This window comes from Hippocampus comes, unplaced genomic scaffold (genome assembly GCF_001891065.2).
Source record: "Hippocampus comes isolate QL1 unplaced genomic scaffold, H_comes_QL1_v1.1 scaffold170, whole genome shotgun sequence".
Classification (NCBI taxonomy): domain Eukaryota; kingdom Metazoa; phylum Chordata; class Actinopteri; order Syngnathiformes; family Syngnathidae; genus Hippocampus; species Hippocampus comes.
Window position 1 is genome coordinate 553,146 of NW_017806171.1, and position 21,111 is coordinate 574,256.

Consider the following 21,111-nt stretch of genomic DNA (forward strand, 5'->3'; position numbering starts at 1 on the left):
GTTGTTGTCCCCCCCCCCCCCGTTTATCACTATGGCAACAAATGCCAGCAGCCTCACTCCGTTATCTGCAAAATCACTGTCTCTTTGTTTTGGCTGCAGACTGAGAAGATAGTTGTGTGTCTGAGGAGCACTGACGGCAAACGCGCTGATTAAATGCGGACACTGTCGTTGTCCAGAGGCTCCATTGAAAGCCAATTAGGAGAAAGAATCGTGGCAGCTGGTTGCCGGCATGTGGCCGCGCGTGTAAATTCAAATGAGGCCAAGTCAGTGTCACACATGTCTTAGAGGTGATTAAAAGTGACTCTCGAGGAGCTGGCAGATGAGATTCCACGGCGAATGGTACAAACAGGTACATATTGTGGGGGGTTTGTTCGATTTTTTTGCATCCAAGCATGTCGTGTTTGTTAAAATAAAAGTTTCCTTCGTGTCAAAGTAACATTTATGATTTTTAGCGTGACTGATATGGCAGGGAAAATCTGCTTTTTTTTTTTAAATAAACGACCGCCGAGTCCAGGTGAAACAGAGCAGAGAAATTAACACTACATTAAAAAACACTGTTGGGCTGAGATCAGGTTACTAGCTAAATGTTCAAGTTCTTTGCCTTGAAATATCTTTATTCTGAGCCGCTTTCCCGAGCTTTTATGACTGAAAACATTCTCATTCTTGCCTTCGCTCCTTTGGCGACTCCTGATGTGGTATGCTTTGGATCGTACATTGCTCCTTTCCTTCCTTCTTCCCGAGTTTAGCGTCCACAACCTCGAGACTCTCCATCTGTGCGGCTGCTCGAGAAGAAAGTGACATTTTATTGTCGACGTCATCTGCCGAGGTCAAAGCAGACGCAGCGGGAGGCGGGGCAGGCGTTGTTTCCATTGCGGGTTGTCCTTTTGAATCACATCATGCCGCATCAAGGGGAAGGTTTATTTATATCAAGGATGACCATCCGTAGGAGGATACGGTCTTAAAAAATACAGCTGTCGGCTCTTACGTGACCCATTCCAGCAGTCAGGATCATGACTGACTGGCTCTTAGACAGCATTGAGGTAAACTCTCAGTCCGACACTCCTAAAAATAACTTGACTTAACTTCATGAATAATGATGAGCTCGTGTTGCATCTAAACACACAGCAAACGCAGCTTGATTTGAATAATTTGCCTTGTAATGAATCATGCAAACAGTAGATGAGCTATTTGAGGAACTGCGTGCGGTCCAAAATAATTCATATCCTGGTATTCTTAGGACTTAAAGTGCCTTTTTTTTTAAATCAGTTGGTGGTTATGTCATGAAGGTATGTTGGAAATATTGATGCAAAATATGATATTTTCATGAAAACAGTGAATATCGCTGAACACAAAGTAAACGCAACCTTTTATGCCAGAAACTTTGAGCAGAATTCTGTTTGCCATGTCAGGGAAAACATCAAGTACACTTGTGCAAAAACGACAACTACCTTGTCAGTTCTACTGCTCGAGAGGCTGCATTTAAGTGGCATCACAAAATGTCACCCGGGCCTCATTTGCATAAGTCACACTGCAAATACCGATGGCAGCGTTTGTCTTTCCCCAGGTGGATGAATGTCACAATCCGAGTGTGTCGTCGTTGTCGGTTATTCAGCTGGAGTTACGTGCCACTCCTTAGCTACTTGGGCCGTTCTGGTGATGCTCTTGCCAAGGCGTTCAGCGATGCGCTTTGCAAACTCCGCCTTCGTCTGGCTTGTTGGGGATGCGGTTGCCCGGCAACGTGCGCCGTTTGCTCCCGTGACTCCCCCACATTGTTATTGTTGTCAATATTTGAGGAGCAGCTGCTCGGCTCCGTCTCCGAGGTTCCCGGTGCTCTTTAATACAGTCACGGCGCTTTAGTTGGTCAGAGGCGTATTGGGTTTTTTTTTTTCTTGGTTTTGCCAATGAAGTCTTCAACGCATGGCCTATTTTCCACCATCAAGTTGGTGTCCCAGATTCAAAGTCTCCTCCGATGAATAAAAATGTCAACGGAAAGAGAATATAATCATCTTCTGTGTCGAGGGTGGGGGATGTGCATGCAGGCGACGGTTCGTCAGTCGGGGGCAGCAAGACTCCTAATAAGTGGCTGACAGGACCGTGTGGACAATTTCTGACCCGCGGCACCATATTTGTTGTCGTGGGTCTGTCGGCTACTTCCTGCTTCACGGAGGATGATCTAGTTCGGGATTGCAGCATTTGTATCGTTTTCAATCAGGGCCAGCGGCAGGTCGCCTACAACTCGGACTGATATTTCTCCAAATTGGCATCCTAAAATTTTGCCCATATCACACAGCATGTTCTGAACGTTCCTGACAAAATATTGATTCCGAGCAGAGTTGCGAAGGTCTGCGAAGGAGCAGGACCCAACGTGCCGCATTTGTCAAGCGGGAGTGAGCTCACGCGGGCTCACATCAAAGGCATCCAAGCGGCCGGCCAGGCCCGATTGAAGTCGAGTTAATAATTCAGAGTTATTGGAAGGCGCTGGTGCGAGCTAGCGGGAGTCCGCGCGTGTGCTGGTGACAGCTGGCCCAGCCTGCGTCGACTGTTCAGGGCCAGTATTTCCCAAGAGACATTGGTCCCTCGTTCTACACTGTGCGGGATCTCTTTGTCCTAATTTGTTGATTGCGTCTACAGAGCTCGCGGAGAACTGGACGGACACCAAAGAGACTTTGCTGGAGGGCATGGCGTTCAACGTGAAGTACCTGGGAATGACGATGGTGGGCCAGCCCAAAGGGGAGGACATGGCCGCCGCCGCCATCCGCAGGATTGTTACCATGGTGCGTGAGAAAGAGCCTTTGATGGCCAAACATCATTGCTTTGCAATTACGCCACGAGGAAAGTCGTTGGCTCGAGATCAATGTTTTATACGTGATGTTCGCCATTTACTCCATGGACTGCATTACATTTCCTAATGATTAGCGATGCACGATATGAGAAATTTCCGCCGATGACCGGTCATTTCCTGAGCGATGTTTGTGACAGTAAATGGTTGCATTGCATTTGACAGCAAGTGAGTGTGTTGGCCATTTTCCCATTATTGTGCACCACTTCACTGAACCACATCGCTGCCACCACAAGTTGAGGTGGTGGAGCCTCATCTGGTAGACTCCCCCCTATGGATCCTGATCCCCCACCCCGCTCACTACACGCACACACACACACACACACACGCGCATCCGTGTGAGAGTACACCTAACACTCAGATTAAGTTGGAATTGATTTATAGCAGCAAGTCCACACTTGTCTCCATCTGTTCCCTTGGAAACACACAAAAAAAAGAGAGAAAAAAATGTGCTCGTCAGATGTGATAAGACCATCCTATTGTTTCTTATCCCGCCTGAAAATGCGCCCGTTAGCACTTACCACATGCATGATTGTGCTTATTGAAACGCGAGCTTTGCAGTTTTCATTCATTTCATTGGAATCTCCAGGGGGGCTTCAGTGTCCTTGGAAAGACCTTCCTGCTTCTACCGGTGGTCTTTGATTCACCTTTTAAAGCCATTCACATCCTAGATCCATCGTCTGTGGGTGTTACGGGAGGGGAAAAAAACAAAACGAAGTAAAAAAAATGCTGGCATTAGCGGTGAACGAATGGCGTCGCAAGCAGGTCAACAGTCGCCCTCCCAGACTGCTGGCTCAGCACTACGGACAAATCAAGAGCCCAGATGGAGTACCCGAGGCGAGCCGGGGGGGCTGCGTCCCAAGCCCCCGTCCAATCACTAATTCAGGGTTGCAAATGACACGTCCCCCCCCCCGACCTCTCCCTCCTTTGCTCTCACTTGTCAGTGTTGATAAATTCACACATGGTGCAGTTTTGGCGCTTTGGTGGCAGTCTTCTGACTGAGATTTTCTTTCTTTTTGGGAATCCTCAGGCCAGAGCCGGCGCTAAGAAGTTCCGCAAAGTCACGTTGACGGTCTCGCCGAAAGGTATCGTCATTACGGACACGGACACGGCGGACCTGGTTGAAAACGTCTCCATCTACAGGTGATTGCTGTTTGTAAATAATCAATGACAATGGTGCCTTGAGGTACATGTTGAAACACGAAGTTATCCGATTGAAAGGAAAGCAAGTGCGATTGATCTGTTCCAGCCTCCCCCAAAACATTTTAAAAAATAACAACAAAAGGAGCCAGTGTGCGGAATACAAATGCAGCCTCGGCAAATAATTCCATCCATTCATCCATTTTCTGATTGGCTTTATCCTCATGAGGGTCGCGTGTGTGCTGGGGCCCATTCCAGCTGTCTTCGGGCGTACAGATGGGGGGGGGGGGCGTATGTATGTTGATGGATGTTAACCAGGCCGTTCTCCATCTCAACGTGCAACAAAGGCCGTGGCTCTTTATAGTAAGTTAGTGCCGAGGTGTCCTGGGCTTTGCTATGTGGGTCAATCGTCGTCAGTGGTGCAAGCGAAGCGCAGCCGAGAAGGCTGCTTCATGCAAATTTGCCTGATTTGTTTGGGCCTCGGCACAATACTGCGCATGATTAGGAAAAGAAATATGAGCGTCGGATTCTTTGAAGTCAGGCTGTAAATGAGCAGCGGCTCCACCGCCAACATGCTGACACGGTGCCTTGTGGGGATTGAACGCACACGAGTGCAGTCCACTCATGAAGTGATTATCCAAATGATATGCCTCTTTTTTTTTCTTTTTTTTTTTTTTTGCCATCATGAGACTACGAGCAGATAGATGCAGGCGTGTTTAAAAATAGACAACATATATATTTTTTCCCCCCTCGTTTCTGTCCAGAATCTCCTACTGCACAGCAGATAAAAGCCAGGACAAGGTGTTTGCATACGTGTCTCAGAGTGCCTTCAACGAGACGCTGGAGTGTCACGCCTTCCTCTGTCAAAAGAAGAAGATTGTAGGTTTGATGGGGGGGGGGGGTTACAAAACACTACAACAGGTACATACAGTGGTGCTGTCAAGTTGACATTCACCTAAAGGGCGTGGCAACTTCAGCGCTTTGGCTCCACATCACTTTTACACTCCACGCCCACAATACGTATTAAGTCGACCTGCAAATGGCGACGATGCTTGAATAAGAACACATTTTACACATTATCTCTTTGCACACATACGTATTTATTTATCCAACTTAAAATATTGATCATGCAACTGAATGCAATGGATGAATATCTATTTTTATTTTTGTGCAGGCTCAAGCTGTGACGCTGACAGTCGCACAGGCCTTCAAAGTAGCTCTGGATCTTTGGGAGATTGCGCAACAAGGTCATTTGAACGTTGACAAAATGAACCGTAATAATAAAACCATCGTCTTCACATTTAGATGTTTTTTTTTTTGGGGGGGGGGGGTCCTTCTCTTTGTAGATAAAAGCAGCAAGGCAAGAAACGCAAGTTGTTCCTGCGCAGCCGGCGGCAATGGACGCACGGCAGCAACAGACGCTCACTGTCTTCCTGCAGGTAAGATGATGGAAAGAAACAATTAGGACCCATGCTCATTATTTTTCTCAGTCTGATAACTAATTTGCATATTTTTCAGACGATAAGTCTCATGGTTTTTCAGAGCTTGGCTCATCCCGTCACTTATACGCAAGTGTGACTTGTATATATTCAAAAGTAGAGCTCGGAGTCACACCCCAAATCCTTATTCCCTCATCGGAATAAATCATTGTTCATTATCTTTTGGGTTACATTATATGTTGGGGAAGATGGCCGAAAATCAACCAGTTTCTCGTAAGTCCAGGTCCACCCATGATCTTTTTCAACCCATGCATCTGCATCTTCAGGCGGCCCGAATGCGTGCGCGTCCGCCGGCGTGGACAAGAAGCCGTGTCGGCCGTTCCTGTCCACGTCCATCAGCTCGCCGTCGCCTTGCAGCAACCCCGCTCGGTGGCGACCCATCAGACACGACTCCTGGGTAGGTTGGCGCACTTCAAACGACAACATTTTTTTACGTCAGAAACTTGGGCGAATTACAGATACCTAAAAACCGCACTTGAGTCCAGAAAGAAAGTTGCTTGACTTCCCACCGCTGTATGAGGTGCATCGACCGAGGCTGAATGTTTACACCCTCGCGTGGCAATTAATTAGACTGAAATACTGTCTGAAGCCAATGCTATTAATAATGCTGACTTTGGATTGTGGTAATCATGCGATCATTTTGCGAATGAAATGAATGCGGGGCGTACCTTATGCAGTGAAAAGATGCAACTACGAGTGTTCCTCGCTAGATGGCGCCACAGTCACAAGTGTCATGGCGCCAGAATGACACAACAGGATTGATTCTTAGGAAAGCTTTTTATTATGCCACTGCTAATTAATGAGACAGCATTTCATTTATTTAAAACGGTTTGTATATTTGTGTGTGACAAGTTCGAGGAGATGAACGTCAGAAGCATGGAATAATGCAAGCATATATGGATTTACTTCCTGTTTTCTTTGTCTCCAGGACGCGGACGACGGCGTGGAGGACCATCTGTCAAGGTAACATTCAATCAGTGGCGCAGCATATTTTTCATTTTGGGTGGAAATTGAAATGAGTTCTTTGGTAGACGAAAATTTAGGACCACTGGGATTCAACTTTTGTGTGCGCGTTTGTGGACCCGCATAATGGGGCTGTTCGCTTTGTCTTGTTTCCGTTGCAAGCAGCAGCATGGACGTAGACGACAAGTGTCGTGGTAAGTCTCCCTGATGGATGAAAAGTGTGGAGACTTGGCGCATGTTGGAGCTGCATTCCTAAAGTCGATTTTACTTTGCAGTCAACTCTAGCATGTGCCCGCTCCGCGATGTTGTGTGTGACCCAGTTGTAGGCCTCCCTTGGTTCTTTCCCTTTCCCTGCATTTCTCCACAGTGGTTCTTTTGATTTATCTTGACTGTCATTGTCATCATCATTTGAGATCTGTGACGTAGCATTTGATTGTTTCCGTCAGAATGGTCAAGCCCGGCTCCTGATCCGTCTTTGACGATGCAGCTTTGAGTCGCCAAGTCGTCGTCGGACCGCAACGACTTGCTGGCAGCGCCAAAAGAGATCAAAAGGACCGCTCGAGCGCAGTGTGGCTCAACTCCAGTGAGCGGCGACACCTCCCGTGTCGTCCCACAATTTTGAGGGCAACCGCAATGAAGACAACGACATTTTAGCGCCACGAGGACGACCACCCCGAGTCCTTCACACTAAGCCTGTTCCCTTTTCCTGCGATCATAACAAAGATGGCAACGCTGGACACGTTCCACCCAAAAAAAAAAAAAAAACTTGGGAGTTCTTGTCCACGTTGGGGCTTGAACTACTCCGCAGTCATCTCAAATCTTGAAATCAACTACTTGCTTATCGCGTGTTTGCAGCATCCCGTGGAAGACTTTCATTTCAGGCAACTGCTGCCGTGGTCGGACTCTTGCACTGCACGGGGCCGAGAATCCAGACAGGAACCGGTTGTGGAGAAGAATGGTCGTTAGCCTTACTAGCTCGGGGCTGTTCCGATTTCACACACGGGACTGGCGGAGCGAAGCGCAGCGCAGTCAAGCTGGATCTTCATTCGGACGCCCGCCGAGTCTTAATTTGTGGGAGGAAACCAGGAGTGGCCGTGAAAGTCGTCGGTGTCGGGTGTGCCTAATAAAGTGGCCGCTCGCTGTACCACTTCCTCCTTTTCTTTGCCGTCACACTTCGATGATGTTGATGGACGGCATGGATGGGTGAAGCTGTAACACAAGCTCACATGGAACTCCAAAACACAATGCAAAATAAACTGACCAAGTCAAGGGTTGTAACTTGAAAATCGTTTACATTTTTTTGTAAGTTGCTCATGTAGATAGATGTTTATATATATATTTTTAAAATAGAGCGCTTTTACCTTGGTCCTAAGCAGCCCTCCGCTGTGGCGATCTGGCGTGCTCCTCTCCGACAACGGCTTGACCTTCTCCTTATTGTTGCTGGAGTCATTGTCCTTGATGATGTCATACTGGCGGCAGAACAGGGCGATGACGGCTGCACGGAAAGGAGGAAGGACCACGTTGGGTATTGTCGCTCGCAAGCGCCGCATAACAAAATAGCGACGAACCGCAGCCCCAAAATGTCTCGAGAGGGGCTCGAGTCCCCACATCCCTGAGCTCGGTCATCATGACAGCGAATGGAGAAATAGGAACAAGTGGACAGACAGCCTTATCGCGTACGGTGAAGGTTTGCGTGCCCCCTGGGTTCCAGCTTAAGAATGCGCGCTATTTCCCGTCACTGCTCTGTGGATGACGGATCAGATGTGTCGTATGTTCTCTCGGGCAAAATGGAGGCTTTCTCCTTCAGGCCGCTTTTGTCTTTACTGGTTCGATTGGCACTGAAGAAAAAGTTCCTCCATGTACAAAAAAAAAAACTTACCTGCCCACATAAGTAAGACCACCACTATAATGATGACCTCTCCTGTCTGCAGATGCCGCGACCTCTCCAAGCCCTGCACCGTTGGGTCATCTAGAGGGGGAGAGGGGGGTGGTGGCATAGATATGACGTATTACCGAGTGCTGTGCGCTGGCCATTATGCTCGTAAATATCCATGTTGCGGTACAGTGCGTGACTCTTGGCACTCATGGTTTGTTCGTTTTCATAGATGAGGGGCTTTTAAGTTCCCAGAAGAAGCGCTCATCATTTTGCGGCGGCGGGCGGGTCTCCTTTTGAACTTGCGCCGCCTTTGGGGAAGTTTGGTGAAACGGTTTGAGCTGACAAACGTGTTTGTGATTGATGACGCCATCCCCGCCGCCGCCGCCGCGGTACTTGCTCTCGTTTGGACGGCCAAACAGAACCGCAGCTGTCACGTGTCATCGTGCCATCAAAGGTCAAACTAGTAGCCAACCTTGCTCAGAAGTGTTGGAGGGAAAGCCGTCGCCCTTTCCCAGCGTGCGAAAGCGGACCTTCTCGCTGGCTTGGCTTTCGCCGTAGAGGCCGATGCACTGCACCTGCACGACGTAGTCCGTCTCCTCCTGCAGGTCCCACAGGGCGCAAGATCGGCTGGTGGTGTTGACCTCCCGGATGAAGCGCCGCGTGTGTCCGTCCCGCCTCTTCGGGAGTCGGAGGAGGAGAGGAATGAGCGGAAAAAACACCTCAATGGACCTCCGTCCTTCGGTGCGGTAGGAAATGCTCAACTCCGCTAAATTCATGACGTTACGGGAATTAGAAACCTTCCGAAACTGCGACGATAACCAAGGCGGAGCAGCGACGCATCCAGACGGGCCGTAAAAGGAATGTTTCCGGACTTACTTGCTGTGAGACCGAGAAGCCGATGATGATATCTCCCTCGGGGACCTCCCAGGAAACGGTCGCCGAGTCAGAGCGAAGGTGAATGACGGACACGTTGACGGGAGCTGGCGGACGATCTGATGAAGGATGACCAAGAGGGCGCACTTGTAAATTGTCTGGGCTGATTGACCGTCTCCAAACGGACTGTGGATTTGGAACTTTGGTGAGTTCTTCTCTTTGTTTGAATGAATTACAGTGAGTGGACTGAGATCACGTGAAACTAATTCAGATCTCGAAGTGCGAGCTTTAAATGGTCACTTGATATCGGGGTTTAAAGTTGGTCTTAGTATGAAGGTAGCTGCGCCGCGCTTCATCGGTCTGGCCTTTTGCTCAACTGGATCCAGGCCTCCTCTTTATCTCCAGAAGCATGTATCCTTGTACAGCTTTTGAATAGAAGATAAAGATTAGGCCGTAAACCTCAGCTTGAGGAAGACAAAAGCCAACAGGTAGAAAGTTGGACAGGTTTAGGCGATTTCGAGATCAGACGGTGCAAAGTCTGGACGTTCATTGAAACCAGGATGTCTTCTGTTGCGGCGACTTTGCATTGATCGTGCATATTGAAGCTCTTTAAGTGGAATTCATTGCTGTCCGCCGGCGGCACGAATGTGTCTCGCGGTGAGCTCTCCCATCTCTACCAGCGTTAAAAATAACGAGCCTGGAAAACACAGGCCTCATTTTGTCGAGGCGCTTGTGAAGACGAACCGCTTTGGCCGCGATGGCGCTTGTCGTTCGCCCTAAGCCAAGCCCCTCCCTCCCTGCCTCGTCTTGACAAATCGGACTATTTAAAGCCACCACCACGTAGCGCCTTTTGTTATATATATATTTTTAATCCGCCTCCCTTGATACCGTGTCACCGGGCAGCCATCTTATCAGCGGTTCGAAAAGGCCTGATTGCAAAGCGAGACAAAAGAGGAACAGATGGGCTGCTGGGTCCACACTAATAGAGGTGTGGGGGGGGGGGACATCACTCTGAGTGCACACCGACCTTCGACTTAAATGGAAAGAGAATGAGTCATCTGAAAATGTACAGTCATGGTCCCCTTGGGACAGCCCGAATTGCTTGCTTTCAGATTTATTTTGTTGTTGTCACGCCACAGTAATATCTTGTAATTGGATCTCGAGTCTGGAAATCACCTGAAAGTTGCTTCACTTCAAAGTGATTCATGCCTGAATTTCATCGTCAGTCTGGGCCAAACCACCATTGAAAAATTTGCATGACAAAATTATTCGCCGTTGATGGATGTAAGTAACCGTCAATGAAGAAAAAAAAACGAACTACATTTATTTTCCCCTGAGTTCAGTGAGGCGACCACACTCTGTGGCTTGAATGACGAATTTCCTGCACTCACTCTTATTGATCGAGTAAACGTCCATAAAGTTATTCCACATTGGCTCTTATATGACTACAACGCATTAATTTATTCAGTGGTTTGGCCTTGCAAGGTTTCACTGAGAAATACAGTGAAGAATAATGTTGAAGGGGAGCCAGCTGCTTCCCAAGCTTGGACATGATGAGCCATTGAGGAGTGCAGGTGCCAACCAAGGCATGCGAAGCCCCAAGAGTGAATGGAGGACTTTTCAGAGTAGTCCATTGCGTGTTGTGTTCTGGATTGGAGACTTCACTGACACTCTCCGAGTGAAATCAGAAAACAACCTCTGAGGAGTGGAAATTGCTACTTTATCTTTTTTTTTTTTTAATCATTTGTGCTGCAAATCTTGACCCGATCTTTAAATGACACATCTCGGGCATGTTGATTTTGACGTGGTGTGTACGATTTTTTTTTCATGTAGAGTATTCCTCTACCGATTAGAATCACTCAAGGTGAAAGGTGAATTCCTACCTTTTTCCTTCCCTTATTTAAAGACGTCTTCAATAAATCGAGAGAATTCGCTAAAAAGCTCTGTCCCTAACCATGTTTTCTGGGACTTAATATCACAAATGACCGTGGCCAAGCCAAATGGAGCATCATTATCCTCATTGTCAAGGAAGAACTCTGACATCATTTCTCGTTTGTGGATGACATGAGACGGGCGGGTGTACCTAATGAATTGTCCACGTTGACGTGCTCGCTCGTTTCACGAGTTCGGCCGAATGAATGGCGTACGCGGAGTCACTTACTTGCCGCCACCAGGAAGACGTCGCTCCCAAAGAGCAACAGGACCGCCGACTGGATCGCAACCAGCGGGCGGGCCATGGCTCTCCTCCTTCCCGCAGACGAAAGAAGCAGAACAGAAATCAAGAAAGAAGCTCTCAAGTCCTCCCCCTGCGGTCCATGTTGGGGATGCGAGAGCGGATCGGCGGATGCGGCGCCGATTACTCAGCCACGCTCAGCACGCGACGTTACGGAGTGGAAAAAACGACAGCGAGGGTGTGGAATATGTTGGTGAGGGGCTCGGGTGGGAATGCACGCAACCATCACCGGAGATCAGGTGAGCGAGACGGGCCAGGGTGGTGGTGGTCGGGGGGCGGTCACAGTGATTGGAGACTGGCCTCTGGAGCCAATCGAGAGCTTTGATTGACAGATGAACACGCTTGCGCGCCGCCCTTAATCCTGCCCCCCCTCCCCCACGCCTCCCTAGCCCAAATTCAAAACCCGATTGGAAAGTCGGCGACTGCAGTCGTCTTCGTCTCCTTTCCTTTCTTCTCACGCATCGCTCGCACCGTTTCTCCTTGGAGACATTCATTACAAAAAAAGACACAGAAATCTTTTGCTTCCGCATGAGACTTCATGAAAGTGAAACGTTGAACAAGCCTGACATCTACGGGCTGCTCAGAGAACTGCAGCGTCTTCGGAAATTGAAAGTAGCTATTGGCCGTCCTAAAAGTCGCTCAATTGCGTCATTGTCATTGTCCAATTTGCATAATTGACCAGGTGCATGCTGGAATGGACGCTCGAAGAGAGGAATAACTTCGCGGGAGAGACAAACGGTGAGTTAAAAAAAAAAACACCTAAATATGTTTAGAATTACAACTGAACTTTCTTCTGTCGATTATTGTTTTTTTTTTGTTGTTCCCCCCCATTCCACTCCTTTTTCTTTATTGGTTGGGCCCGGCAAAAGTGACCCAGTTGACACTCAGGCGGAGGCAGGTTAATTTTTTTGTTATCTTAAGTTTGGTTTGGTCACAATGAAACATGAACATTTTAAACTGTTTTTTAAATTTTTTTTTGCATACAATCTACATTCACAATCGAACGGTCCCAAATAGGGACAATAGAACGCATCTCAAGGGAAGTTATGCTAACTGATACCAGGCCCGCATTCAGTTTCATTGTTTTTTTTTTCCAGAACCCCCTTTAGTGCTGCGAGAGGACTGGGCCGCCTGTGGGTGCTCTGGGACGCAGGAGAGGCCGACTGAAGCACCGGCTGCATGTTGGAAACAGTAAGAACGATACACGAACGAAAAATGCCTCGAGGTTCTGAAAACTTGCTAAATACGCTATAGCGATTAAATCGCTCAATTGGCAACACTCGACTGCAAAAACGGAGTACTCGAATACACTTTTAGTTTCACCAGACTTTAATTCGACTGCAAGGTTTTGTAACAACAAAGAGCCATCTGATGGAACAGATGCTTATGAGGGAAATGAACTCAGGGCGCAGGCACTTTTAAATCAGTGATGAGACATTTTTGATCCCACGTTGAAAACGGTGGACACCAAAGAGCTTAACAGACATCTGATCCACTTGGGAGGCCAAAAACAAGCGGTCAGTTCCCAACATTCTCCCCAAAGCTCTAAAAGCAAACAAGCTTCCCATTTCTTTCTTGACAACTTGGACATGTATCTTTTGAGTCAAAAAAAAAAAAAAACTCCTGAGGTCATGAGGTCACACGCATACGCGCATTGGACTTATGTACTGAGATCCGATAGAAGAGCTATATACTGAAATTCGGCCTCGAGGACAAATGCTCATTTTAAAAAATTGAAACTGCCAACACTTCTAGAAATATGTTGACTCAGCGGATCATCGCTGTAGTGTTAAATTTTTAAAGTCGAAAATTAAATGACCGGTATCAGGCATTCGATGCCATCATCATGCTGCTCACGCGCTATGCTCTATTTAACCGGTCCATTGTTTCTTCATCTTGTAGATTTGACAGCATTCACCTGGAATACTGTCACAAAAATAATCCGTTAACGTGAAATTCAAGATGCAGCTCTATCTATTGGATCTCAGCTCTCATACAGTGCACATCCTTTACGCAGCTCTGCACACGCCATTGGTACAAGACGCCATTGTTTTTCTAATCGGAATCACGCAGGAAACCGAGAGCTTGTTTCGTGGTTCATATCCCAAGCGCTCATTAAATTAGCTTTGTTCCAGTTGCCAAGAATTTGGGGGGAAAACAAGTCCAAGGGAACTCAAAGGGAAGCGTGCCGACTGTGACGCTAACATCAGGAATGTCGCTTTATGACGAGTGTTGTGGAAAAGACAGAAAATGACAAGAACAAAAAAAAAAAAATCAAACGAGAATAAATACAGTTATATTTCATACAGCCTATGTGCTCAGGAAAGCATATTATCGGTGTTCGAGACACTGGTGTCTTGTAGTGATCTTTTGCATGGACACGTGCGCATTTACACCGGCCGCAGTCTGTGCCAGACTTTCATGTGCTTCCACTCAACAAAAGCTGAAAACAATTCATATCAAAAACAAACCCGTTGAACGTTTCAACGCACGCGCGACAGAAAAGGCTTCCCTTTCGTAAGAGCGCAAGACTAGCCCCCGGCCGGCTTCTAAAAGCGATAAATGCCCCGTTTGTGGACTGTGCGCGGCAAGCTAGTTGGTTCGTGGTCGCAGCCAAAAGCGCGTTGGAGGCTCAACCTCCAGGAACGGGGGGGGGGAAACAGAGGTGACATTTAACTCAACATATATCGCCGTTGTGTGCCGGTAGTAGAAGTGCAAATTTTGACACGGCAACAGTTTCACGAAACACGCTACAGTAATTAGATTTTGAAAAAAAAAAACAACAAAAACAAATCAGCTTATTCATTTCTGTCCGTAAACCGGTTCAGTGTAGACGCCTTGCCGGTGAAGTCGCAAAACTGCAGCGAGAGGGGAGCCCACGCGGAGTCGGGGGGGCAAAAACGACACTGTGGCCTCGGCGCTCACACTCCGTCCATTTCGGGGCAGATGGCGTCGGGGTCGCTCGGACTCAGTTCGCACAAGTAGAAAAGGGTTTCTTCGCTGGCTTGGGCCTCCGTGAGGGGCTCCAGGCGGACGAGGGAGCTGCGACCGGGTCGCCTCGACTCCACACCGCCGTCCATCAGCTCCGACGGAGGCTCCGAGCCCACGTAAGCGGCTGAGGCCGAGGCGCCGCTCCCCCCGCCCAGCTCCAATTCCGCAGGGGCGGCGCAGCCATCGAGGAAGGCCAACAGGGGACAGGAAGTGTACTGGATCAGCTGCTTGTCTGAAAAACAAACGCGGCGAGGCCGGCGGTCAACCGAGAGGACGAGCGCACGTATTTGTATGTTCTTTGCTCGGACGTGAGCGGCCCCGCTCACCTGTGTGGTTTTCCACCTGCTTGCCTCTGTCGACTTGTGTCGGGATTTGTTTGGAGGACGCGCTCTCCTGGAAAACGTGGAAATCAAAGCGTCAGCAACTTGCAAAGCAAATCACGTGTCCCAAAGGATACGTTGTTGATGTCGCAAGTCTTTGGATTTGCCGATGTATGCGTGGTGTGTGTCATGGAGGCCACTCTGATCCTGTCTCGACCCGGATGGCACTGAAGTTCTTAAATTTCAAGGAAAAGAAAACACGAGTGAAGTGTCTGGTCCCGGTGGCCCTTGTCCATCCATCTTGGGCCCCTTGACTCCTTCTTCTAAGCCAACAGTCTGGAACTTGGCTCTTCAACTGGACAGTGATTTGAAATTGGACCGGCAAATAGGTGCCGTTGTCCAATCCGGCTTCTTTCACCTTTTGGCAGCTGGCTAAATTAGTCAAGCCCCTCCTTTTGAAAGGGTCATTCATGCCTTCATTCCATCCTGGCTGGATGACTTTGGGGTCAGCCAGTCCTCCATGAAGCGTTTCCAGTTGCTCCAGAATGCCGCTGCTCGCCTGTTGCCTGGTACTCTAAAGAGGGAGCACGTAACTCCTACGCTGGCATCGCTACCATTTGAGAGTTCTTTTCAAGATTGTGTGATTAGTTTTCCCAATCTTGAAGTGGCCTGTGGCCCCACCTGACCTCTCTGAGCTCCTGCACCCCTGCCTCAGGTCTGCGGATCAGACACGATTCGGAGGCTCGAAGGGGACGGAGCCTTTTCCGTTGCCGCCGCCTTGGGCAGGCCCCTCGCTGGCCATCTTTCAAACTCATTTTTTTAGTCTTTGGCCTTTGACCCAGCATGACCCCAAAATGAGGCTTGATTTTGAGTTTTCCGCTTTTGACTGTCTTTGTTATTCATCGAGTGCCGTATGAATTCTTTTGGCTCCGTATACAGCGATGATTGTTGGAAAGGCCTCTGGAAAGACACTTGCGTTGAGTGCTGTCATTTTTACCTCAAAGGGATCAACGTCGAGGCCCGGTTTCCCATAAAGCATAGCCTGAAAGTCCTCCAGACTGCAGTCGATGCTGTCCAAATAGTCCATGAGCTCAAGCCTGACAACGGGGTCACAACATCACAAGAGAATTAGCCGTATGGTAGGCAAGATGTCAGTATTTCTAAATTTGTATTCAACAATTCTGCTTTATGATGTAAACATCATTTTGTCAGTTCTGATCCGCCGTACGGCAGTAGCGTCAATCGGCGGTTGGGGGCCGCTGCGCTCAATGGAACCTGATAGTGGAGGAATTACCGGTCAGTGGCGGATCAAGTCCCCACTGAAGTACAAAACGCACGGCACGTCACTGTTTTTTTTTTTTTTTTTCTTCGCTCGTGAAATTCTTGACTGCGGAATGCAGTCGGCTTTTTACGATCCCGTCATCGGCCCACCCTCGGTCAGAAGAGCGTCGAACGATAGCAGACACGAGTGGAAACTTACTTGCCAAGGAGGTTGATATTCTGCGAGATGGCTCCATTTTCCTTGAGTATGGAGTCCATCATCTTGACGTGGTCTTCCAGACTCGGACCGGACGCTTTATTGAGCTGAAGAGCGCCGCCGGTCGGTCCGTTGCCGTCCGACGCGGCGCTCCTCGCCTGTCCCGCCGCTTCGCCCTCTTTGACATCTTCGACGCAGGCGGCGCCGGCCTCCGCCTCGGCTTCCAGCACCGGGCAGGCGTCCAGATCCACTTCCACTATTTCGACATCACTGAGGGCATTTGAAAGACGGCCGTCAGCGCCGCGAATTGCAACAAGGCCATTTTGACGGCTCGCTTCCGAGTCCGCGTCCGTTTCTGTTCAATGCCGTTTATTGTGCGACGCAGCGGTCGTCGAAGGACATGTAATGAATAACTCTTAGGAATAACGTATAAAAGAATGACCCTTAGAGATGCGGCGAAAAGCTCGTGTACAATTTTAGTCTTCTCGCGATTTATTTATTTATTTATTTGCAAACAATTCGGTATTATTGACAGGAAGTTAGGGTATTCGACCCCATTTTCGACCGCCGTTGATGAGAACGGCAGGTGGGTTGACTCACCACAGCTCGTTGTTTCTGGGCGACCCGTCTGCGAGGTCGGTGGCCCGCTCTACGTTGTTCTCGGTGAAGTCACAGATGATGACGTCATCTAACGCCTCGGATGCCTTCACGCTATTCCGACTGCTGACGGGCGACTAATAGGTCAAGAAAAACAAAGCGCCTCGTAGAACAGCCGGACCGATCGATATCGCTCGACGCCGCGGAACGCCGGCAATGCATCCGTGTTTGAAAAAAGAAATATTCAAGTGGCCGGCACCGACCTGCTCCACACACACTTTGTCATCGTAGATCTCGTGGAAATATTTGGCCTTCTTTCCGTTGCTGTTCATGAGAATTGGCCTGCCAAAAAGATACGTCAGATGTCAATAGCTTAGGTCGAAATGAATTTAAGTTGGGCATTTCGAAACTGTGTTTTGTTGTTTCCTTGAAATTGGCTTGATGGGGCAAAGACTTTTTGACGGCACTCGACTTGAACACTCGCCTTTTGCGCTTTAAATTCAACAGGTGGTTGTTCTGTACCAGTGTGACGATGAAATGTACCAACTGGAAAAAAAAACACAACAAAAAGCAGGTCAGCGAGGAGAAAGACGTCCGAGTAAAGACCGGCATTTACCTTCTTGATGAGCTGTTGCTGGTGGGCATGCTTCTGTCTCAAATCCGAAATCTCAGTCCACAGAGTTTCATTCTCCCTACAGGACAAAACGAGTGCCAGGCAGGTCCGCTTAGCCGTTTTAGTCGTTGTGACAAACATCGGAGGCGAGACGCTACAGTGGCTTGCTAAAGGATTCGGCCCCCTTTCATGTCAGCCCCGCCAACTCGTTCCAGACGTTCCCCGACCATTTCGGAATGATCTGCCCTTTGGCCTACATGACTGACGATGACAACTCGAGTCCACCTGTGTGTGCGTAATATCGTCTCAGAATCAACGCATCTGCTCGGGGATGTTCTCAGAGGGCATCCCCGGCCGGCATACGAATACGTGGGAGCAAACGGCCGAAGAGATCGAGTCGAAAGCCGGATTAGGATATGAAGAGATGTCGCCAAGCTTTCAACATCTCGCCGAGCGCTGTTCCATGTTCAAAGTTGGATGTTGTTCGCTTGAATGCGGTTCCGGACGGACGTCTGCCAAAAGTGTGAAATGGATCACCGAAGCACTTAATTGCCACGGTCGACGCGTTTGCCGCGTCATTCTTCGAAATGAGCTTCACCGTCTTTTTCTCCTCACCCCTTAGCCAGCATGACAACTTGCCAAACGTGGAGCTTATTCTGGATGAGCTGCAGAGGACCAGAGTTGCGCAAATCTGAACTCGATGGAAAAGGGGCAAGAGAAAAGACAACCATAAAAAAAAAAAAAAAAAAGTCCCGTTGGAAGTTTGCCCAGCCTACCAACACGTACATGGAAGACGGCGGTCCCGCCAGATGGGACCAGATCTTTTGTTTTGCATCCCCCACTTTTCAGTTGTTATTAAAATGCTTCCAAATTGTGTTCCACTTGGTGCCATTTTGTATCTCGATGTCCGGAGCCTGAAATTTGGCGAAAACGGTCCCGAGTTTGGCAAGCCGCTGTAGACGAAGGGAGGGCACAAGGGTTGCGCAACCAAGCCACCTTCGCGGAGGCCGCACTGACCTCTTCAGGGTTGCTAGCCTGATGTCGACGTTTTCTTGCTTGCTGTGAACGCTCTGAACGCTGGCCAAGATCTTGGACAGGTCTTCTTGTCGAATCTTCGTTTCCTCGGGACGTGTATTTGAGACCTTGGTGCCAGAATTGAGAGCCCCAAGAAAAGGCACAAATTAAAGAATGGTGTACACAGGTCATCTTTTGAGCAGTTTCTCATGCCATAGACCACCGGGTGTCAAACCCAAGGCCCGGGGGCCAGATCTGGCCCGCCGCATCATTTTATGTGGCCCGCAAAAGCAGAGCAAACACGTCAACTTGCAGAATGCTTTCTAAAACGTCGAACAAAAATGTAAATTTATTTGTGACTTCTTTGTATGGTTTCGGTCGTAACGGCCCTCCAAGGGAAACGCTAACTAAAATGTGGCCCGTGACAAAAATGAGTTTGACACCCTTGCGCATCGAGCAATTTTGAGAGGGAAAAACAAATGTATTGTCATGTGCATCCGATTGTGCTGGACTCTTATTTTCCAGACATGATGTTGAAATGACAAGAAGTGAAATATAACTTTGATTTCCCGAAGGATTGGGAGAGGTAGAGCGTGCGTATGAGCGACGCATACAGTCTCTTCAGGCCCTTAGGCAGATGACGGATGATGATACATGCCAGACTCCGCCAAAACGCAGATTCCCGCATATTCCGGTCACTGGGGTGTCGTCTCTTCTTTCCAGAGCCGCTCTTCAGAGTCCAGATGTGCAGCGGGGCAATCATACCTCCTTCCTCTCCCTCGGGGAACCCCCGTTATTCAGTCAACGCTTATGTCAGGGGTGGCCAAACTTTTTCATTTGAGGGCCGCGTATACACGAATGGAAGGCCACTTTAAAATTCCAAACACGCCAAAGTCAGTCACGAAAACAATGATAAATTGGTTTGTATTGTCGAGTTCATCTCATCGGTTTTCTGTTGATGTCAAATGTCCTTTTTAGTATTCTACATAGATTTTATTGAGTCATGTTGCGGGCCGCTGAAACGTGGATGGTGGGCTGCAAATGGCCCCCGGGCCGTCATTTGCATACCACTGCTCTGACATGTCGAAAGTAACTGCACAAAACCTAAAATGTGTGGCAGTAGTGTAAGAAAAATATCCAAAAGCATGTCATGAATCCAACATGTAGAAAATATTCCATTGTATTCTGCGAATAATGGAAATCCATCCATCCCTCCATTTTCCGATCTGCTCACGAAGGTCGCCGGCACACGCAGACCATCAACCATCCGCGCTCACATCTCGGGACAATTTCGAGTGTTCCATTAGCCTGCCATGCATGTTTTGGGAACGCGAGATTCTTCTCCCTGCGCAGGCACGGGGAGAACATGCAAACTCCACACAGGCAGGCCGGATTGAGCTCCGAGGACGCGCTAACCAGTCGACCGCCGCGCCACCTGCAAATGTAACTATGGAACAAAATTCAAGAACATTCAAATATTGAGAGACTTTACCTTTCTCTTGATGTTCTCCAGCAGGTCATCCTGTCCGTGTTTGAAGCAAGCATGCTGAAACTCCACAGGACCGTCTCTCTCCTGCTTGACGATGCCTTGGTCGAGGTGCATCACTTTACGGAATCCATCTGAATGAAATTTGAATTTTGCACAATCAACTGGAATGTGTCGCAATGCTAAGATTTCGTATCAGTCGGGACTGTCATTACGATGAAAACATCCATGAGAAACCCCTGCTTTATAGTATTTCCACGTTGTGTCATGCGTACAGCATTTCAAAGTCTTTCCTGAATTCTCCCAATGTTTGGAATCGCTTATTCGGGCGAATGGGGAAAAAAAAAGCAGTCAAACTTCATTGACTAAAAAAATAACACTTGCATCACAAGGAAATGTGTCTTACACATATTGAGCTGCCTGATGAAGCTGGCCATGTTGTTGTGCTTGAAGAACTTGGGGAGAATCTCCTTGGCGAACCGCTGCTCATCCAGCACTAGGAAGCTATTGCCCTCCTTAAAAAGAGCCAACGCCATGATGAGATAGATATTATATTTTCGATGTGTCCAAATGTAAAAAGGAAAGGGATTGTTGGCTGAGGTACATTTAGCAGCAAGCTTGCACACACTAAAAGCTCTTGCTAGCTGCGATTAACCGGTCGCGCACAGGTTTATCTGGTCAAAAAATGAAAAAAACAAACGCGTTCTATTTACAGCACGTTGACATTTCACAAACCCGTGCAAGTCGTGAATTTGCTAATGTTCAAATCAATGCGAGACGACGGTCGGTGCTCTGCGTTTTCGCGACGGTAAACGGCTTCGCTGGCCACCTGTTTTGTGTTAGCTTCTCCCACGAGCGAGCTGACTGACTGCGAACAGTGGCAGCATTACCTGACTCCAGCAAATAAGTTCATTGGTGTCCGCATCCTCGACCAGCGTCCACAGCTTGGTGAGGAAAGCCGGGACGTTCGAGTTGTGTTTCATCTCGAAACCTGAATGATTTTCACAAAGCATCCGCGATTTTGGCGAGGGGATGCGATTGTTTACCGTTTTTGTGGACGAGGCTCTTACAACTTCCGTTTCAAGTGCTTTGGGGCTGATTGGTCAAAAAGGAGTTTTACGTAATGACCCTCACGTGGGACACCACGCGTGCAGACCAAGTGTAGACCACGAGATGGCGTCCTTAGCGTG

At 48.5% G+C, this 21,111-nt stretch overlaps 3 protein-coding genes across 8 annotated transcripts in view; 1 reads left to right on the plus strand and 2 right to left on the minus strand.

Moving 5' to 3' along the window:
* LOC109531743 (low density lipoprotein receptor adapter protein 1) overlaps positions 1-15,869 on the plus strand; it is a 16,379-nt gene extending 510 nt beyond the window's left edge. Inside the window, exons 2-11 of one of the 6 annotated variants that reach the window (XR_002171238.1) lie at positions 2,632-2,774; positions 3,870-3,982; positions 4,744-4,858; positions 5,154-5,226; positions 5,326-5,418; positions 5,745-5,875; positions 6,407-6,441; positions 6,604-6,635; positions 6,888-7,008; positions 15,859-15,869. Coding sequence is in view for 4 of the 6 variants with exons in the window: in XM_019896206.1 (XP_019751765.1) it covers positions 2,632-2,774; positions 3,870-3,982; positions 4,744-4,858; positions 5,154-5,226; positions 5,326-5,418; positions 5,745-5,875; positions 6,407-6,441; positions 6,522-6,635; position 6,888 (818 nt within the window). In the remaining 2 variants the exon portion in view is untranslated. Of the gene's footprint in view, positions 1-2,631; positions 2,775-3,869; positions 3,983-4,743; positions 4,859-5,153; positions 5,227-5,325; positions 5,419-5,744; positions 5,876-6,406; positions 6,442-6,521; positions 6,636-6,887; positions 7,190-7,392; positions 7,552-15,858 lie in introns of those variants that run through there. The other 5 variants (XR_002171237.1, XM_019896206.1, XM_019896207.1 and 2 more) reach the window with 5 other exon arrangements.
* On the minus strand, positions 7,600-11,661 carry fndc4a (fibronectin type III domain containing 4a). The gene is made up of 6 exons (XM_019896210.1): positions 11,352-11,661; positions 9,194-9,309; positions 8,790-8,994; positions 8,321-8,410; positions 7,803-7,936; positions 7,600-7,650 (listed from the first exon to the last, which is right to left on the minus strand). Exons 1-6 carry the CDS (start codon positions 11,425-11,427, stop codon positions 7,609-7,611), a joined length of 663 nt encoding a protein of 220 aa, XP_019751769.1. The 5' UTR covers positions 11,428-11,661; the 3' UTR covers positions 7,600-7,608.
* On the minus strand, positions 12,735-21,017 carry hsf2 (heat shock transcription factor 2). The gene is made up of 12 exons (XM_019896205.1): positions 20,812-21,017; positions 20,328-20,436; positions 19,928-20,055; positions 18,439-18,563; positions 17,425-17,500; positions 17,293-17,354; positions 17,072-17,150; positions 16,812-16,945; positions 16,215-16,481; positions 15,732-15,831; positions 14,741-14,807; positions 12,735-14,646 (listed from the first exon to the last, which is right to left on the minus strand). The coding sequence occupies exons 1-12, from the start codon at positions 20,932-20,934 to the stop codon at positions 14,345-14,347; spliced, it is 1,572 nt and encodes a 523-aa protein (XP_019751764.1). The 5' UTR covers positions 20,935-21,017; the 3' UTR covers positions 12,735-14,344.
* Positions 21,018-21,111: the final 94 nt, after the last annotated feature.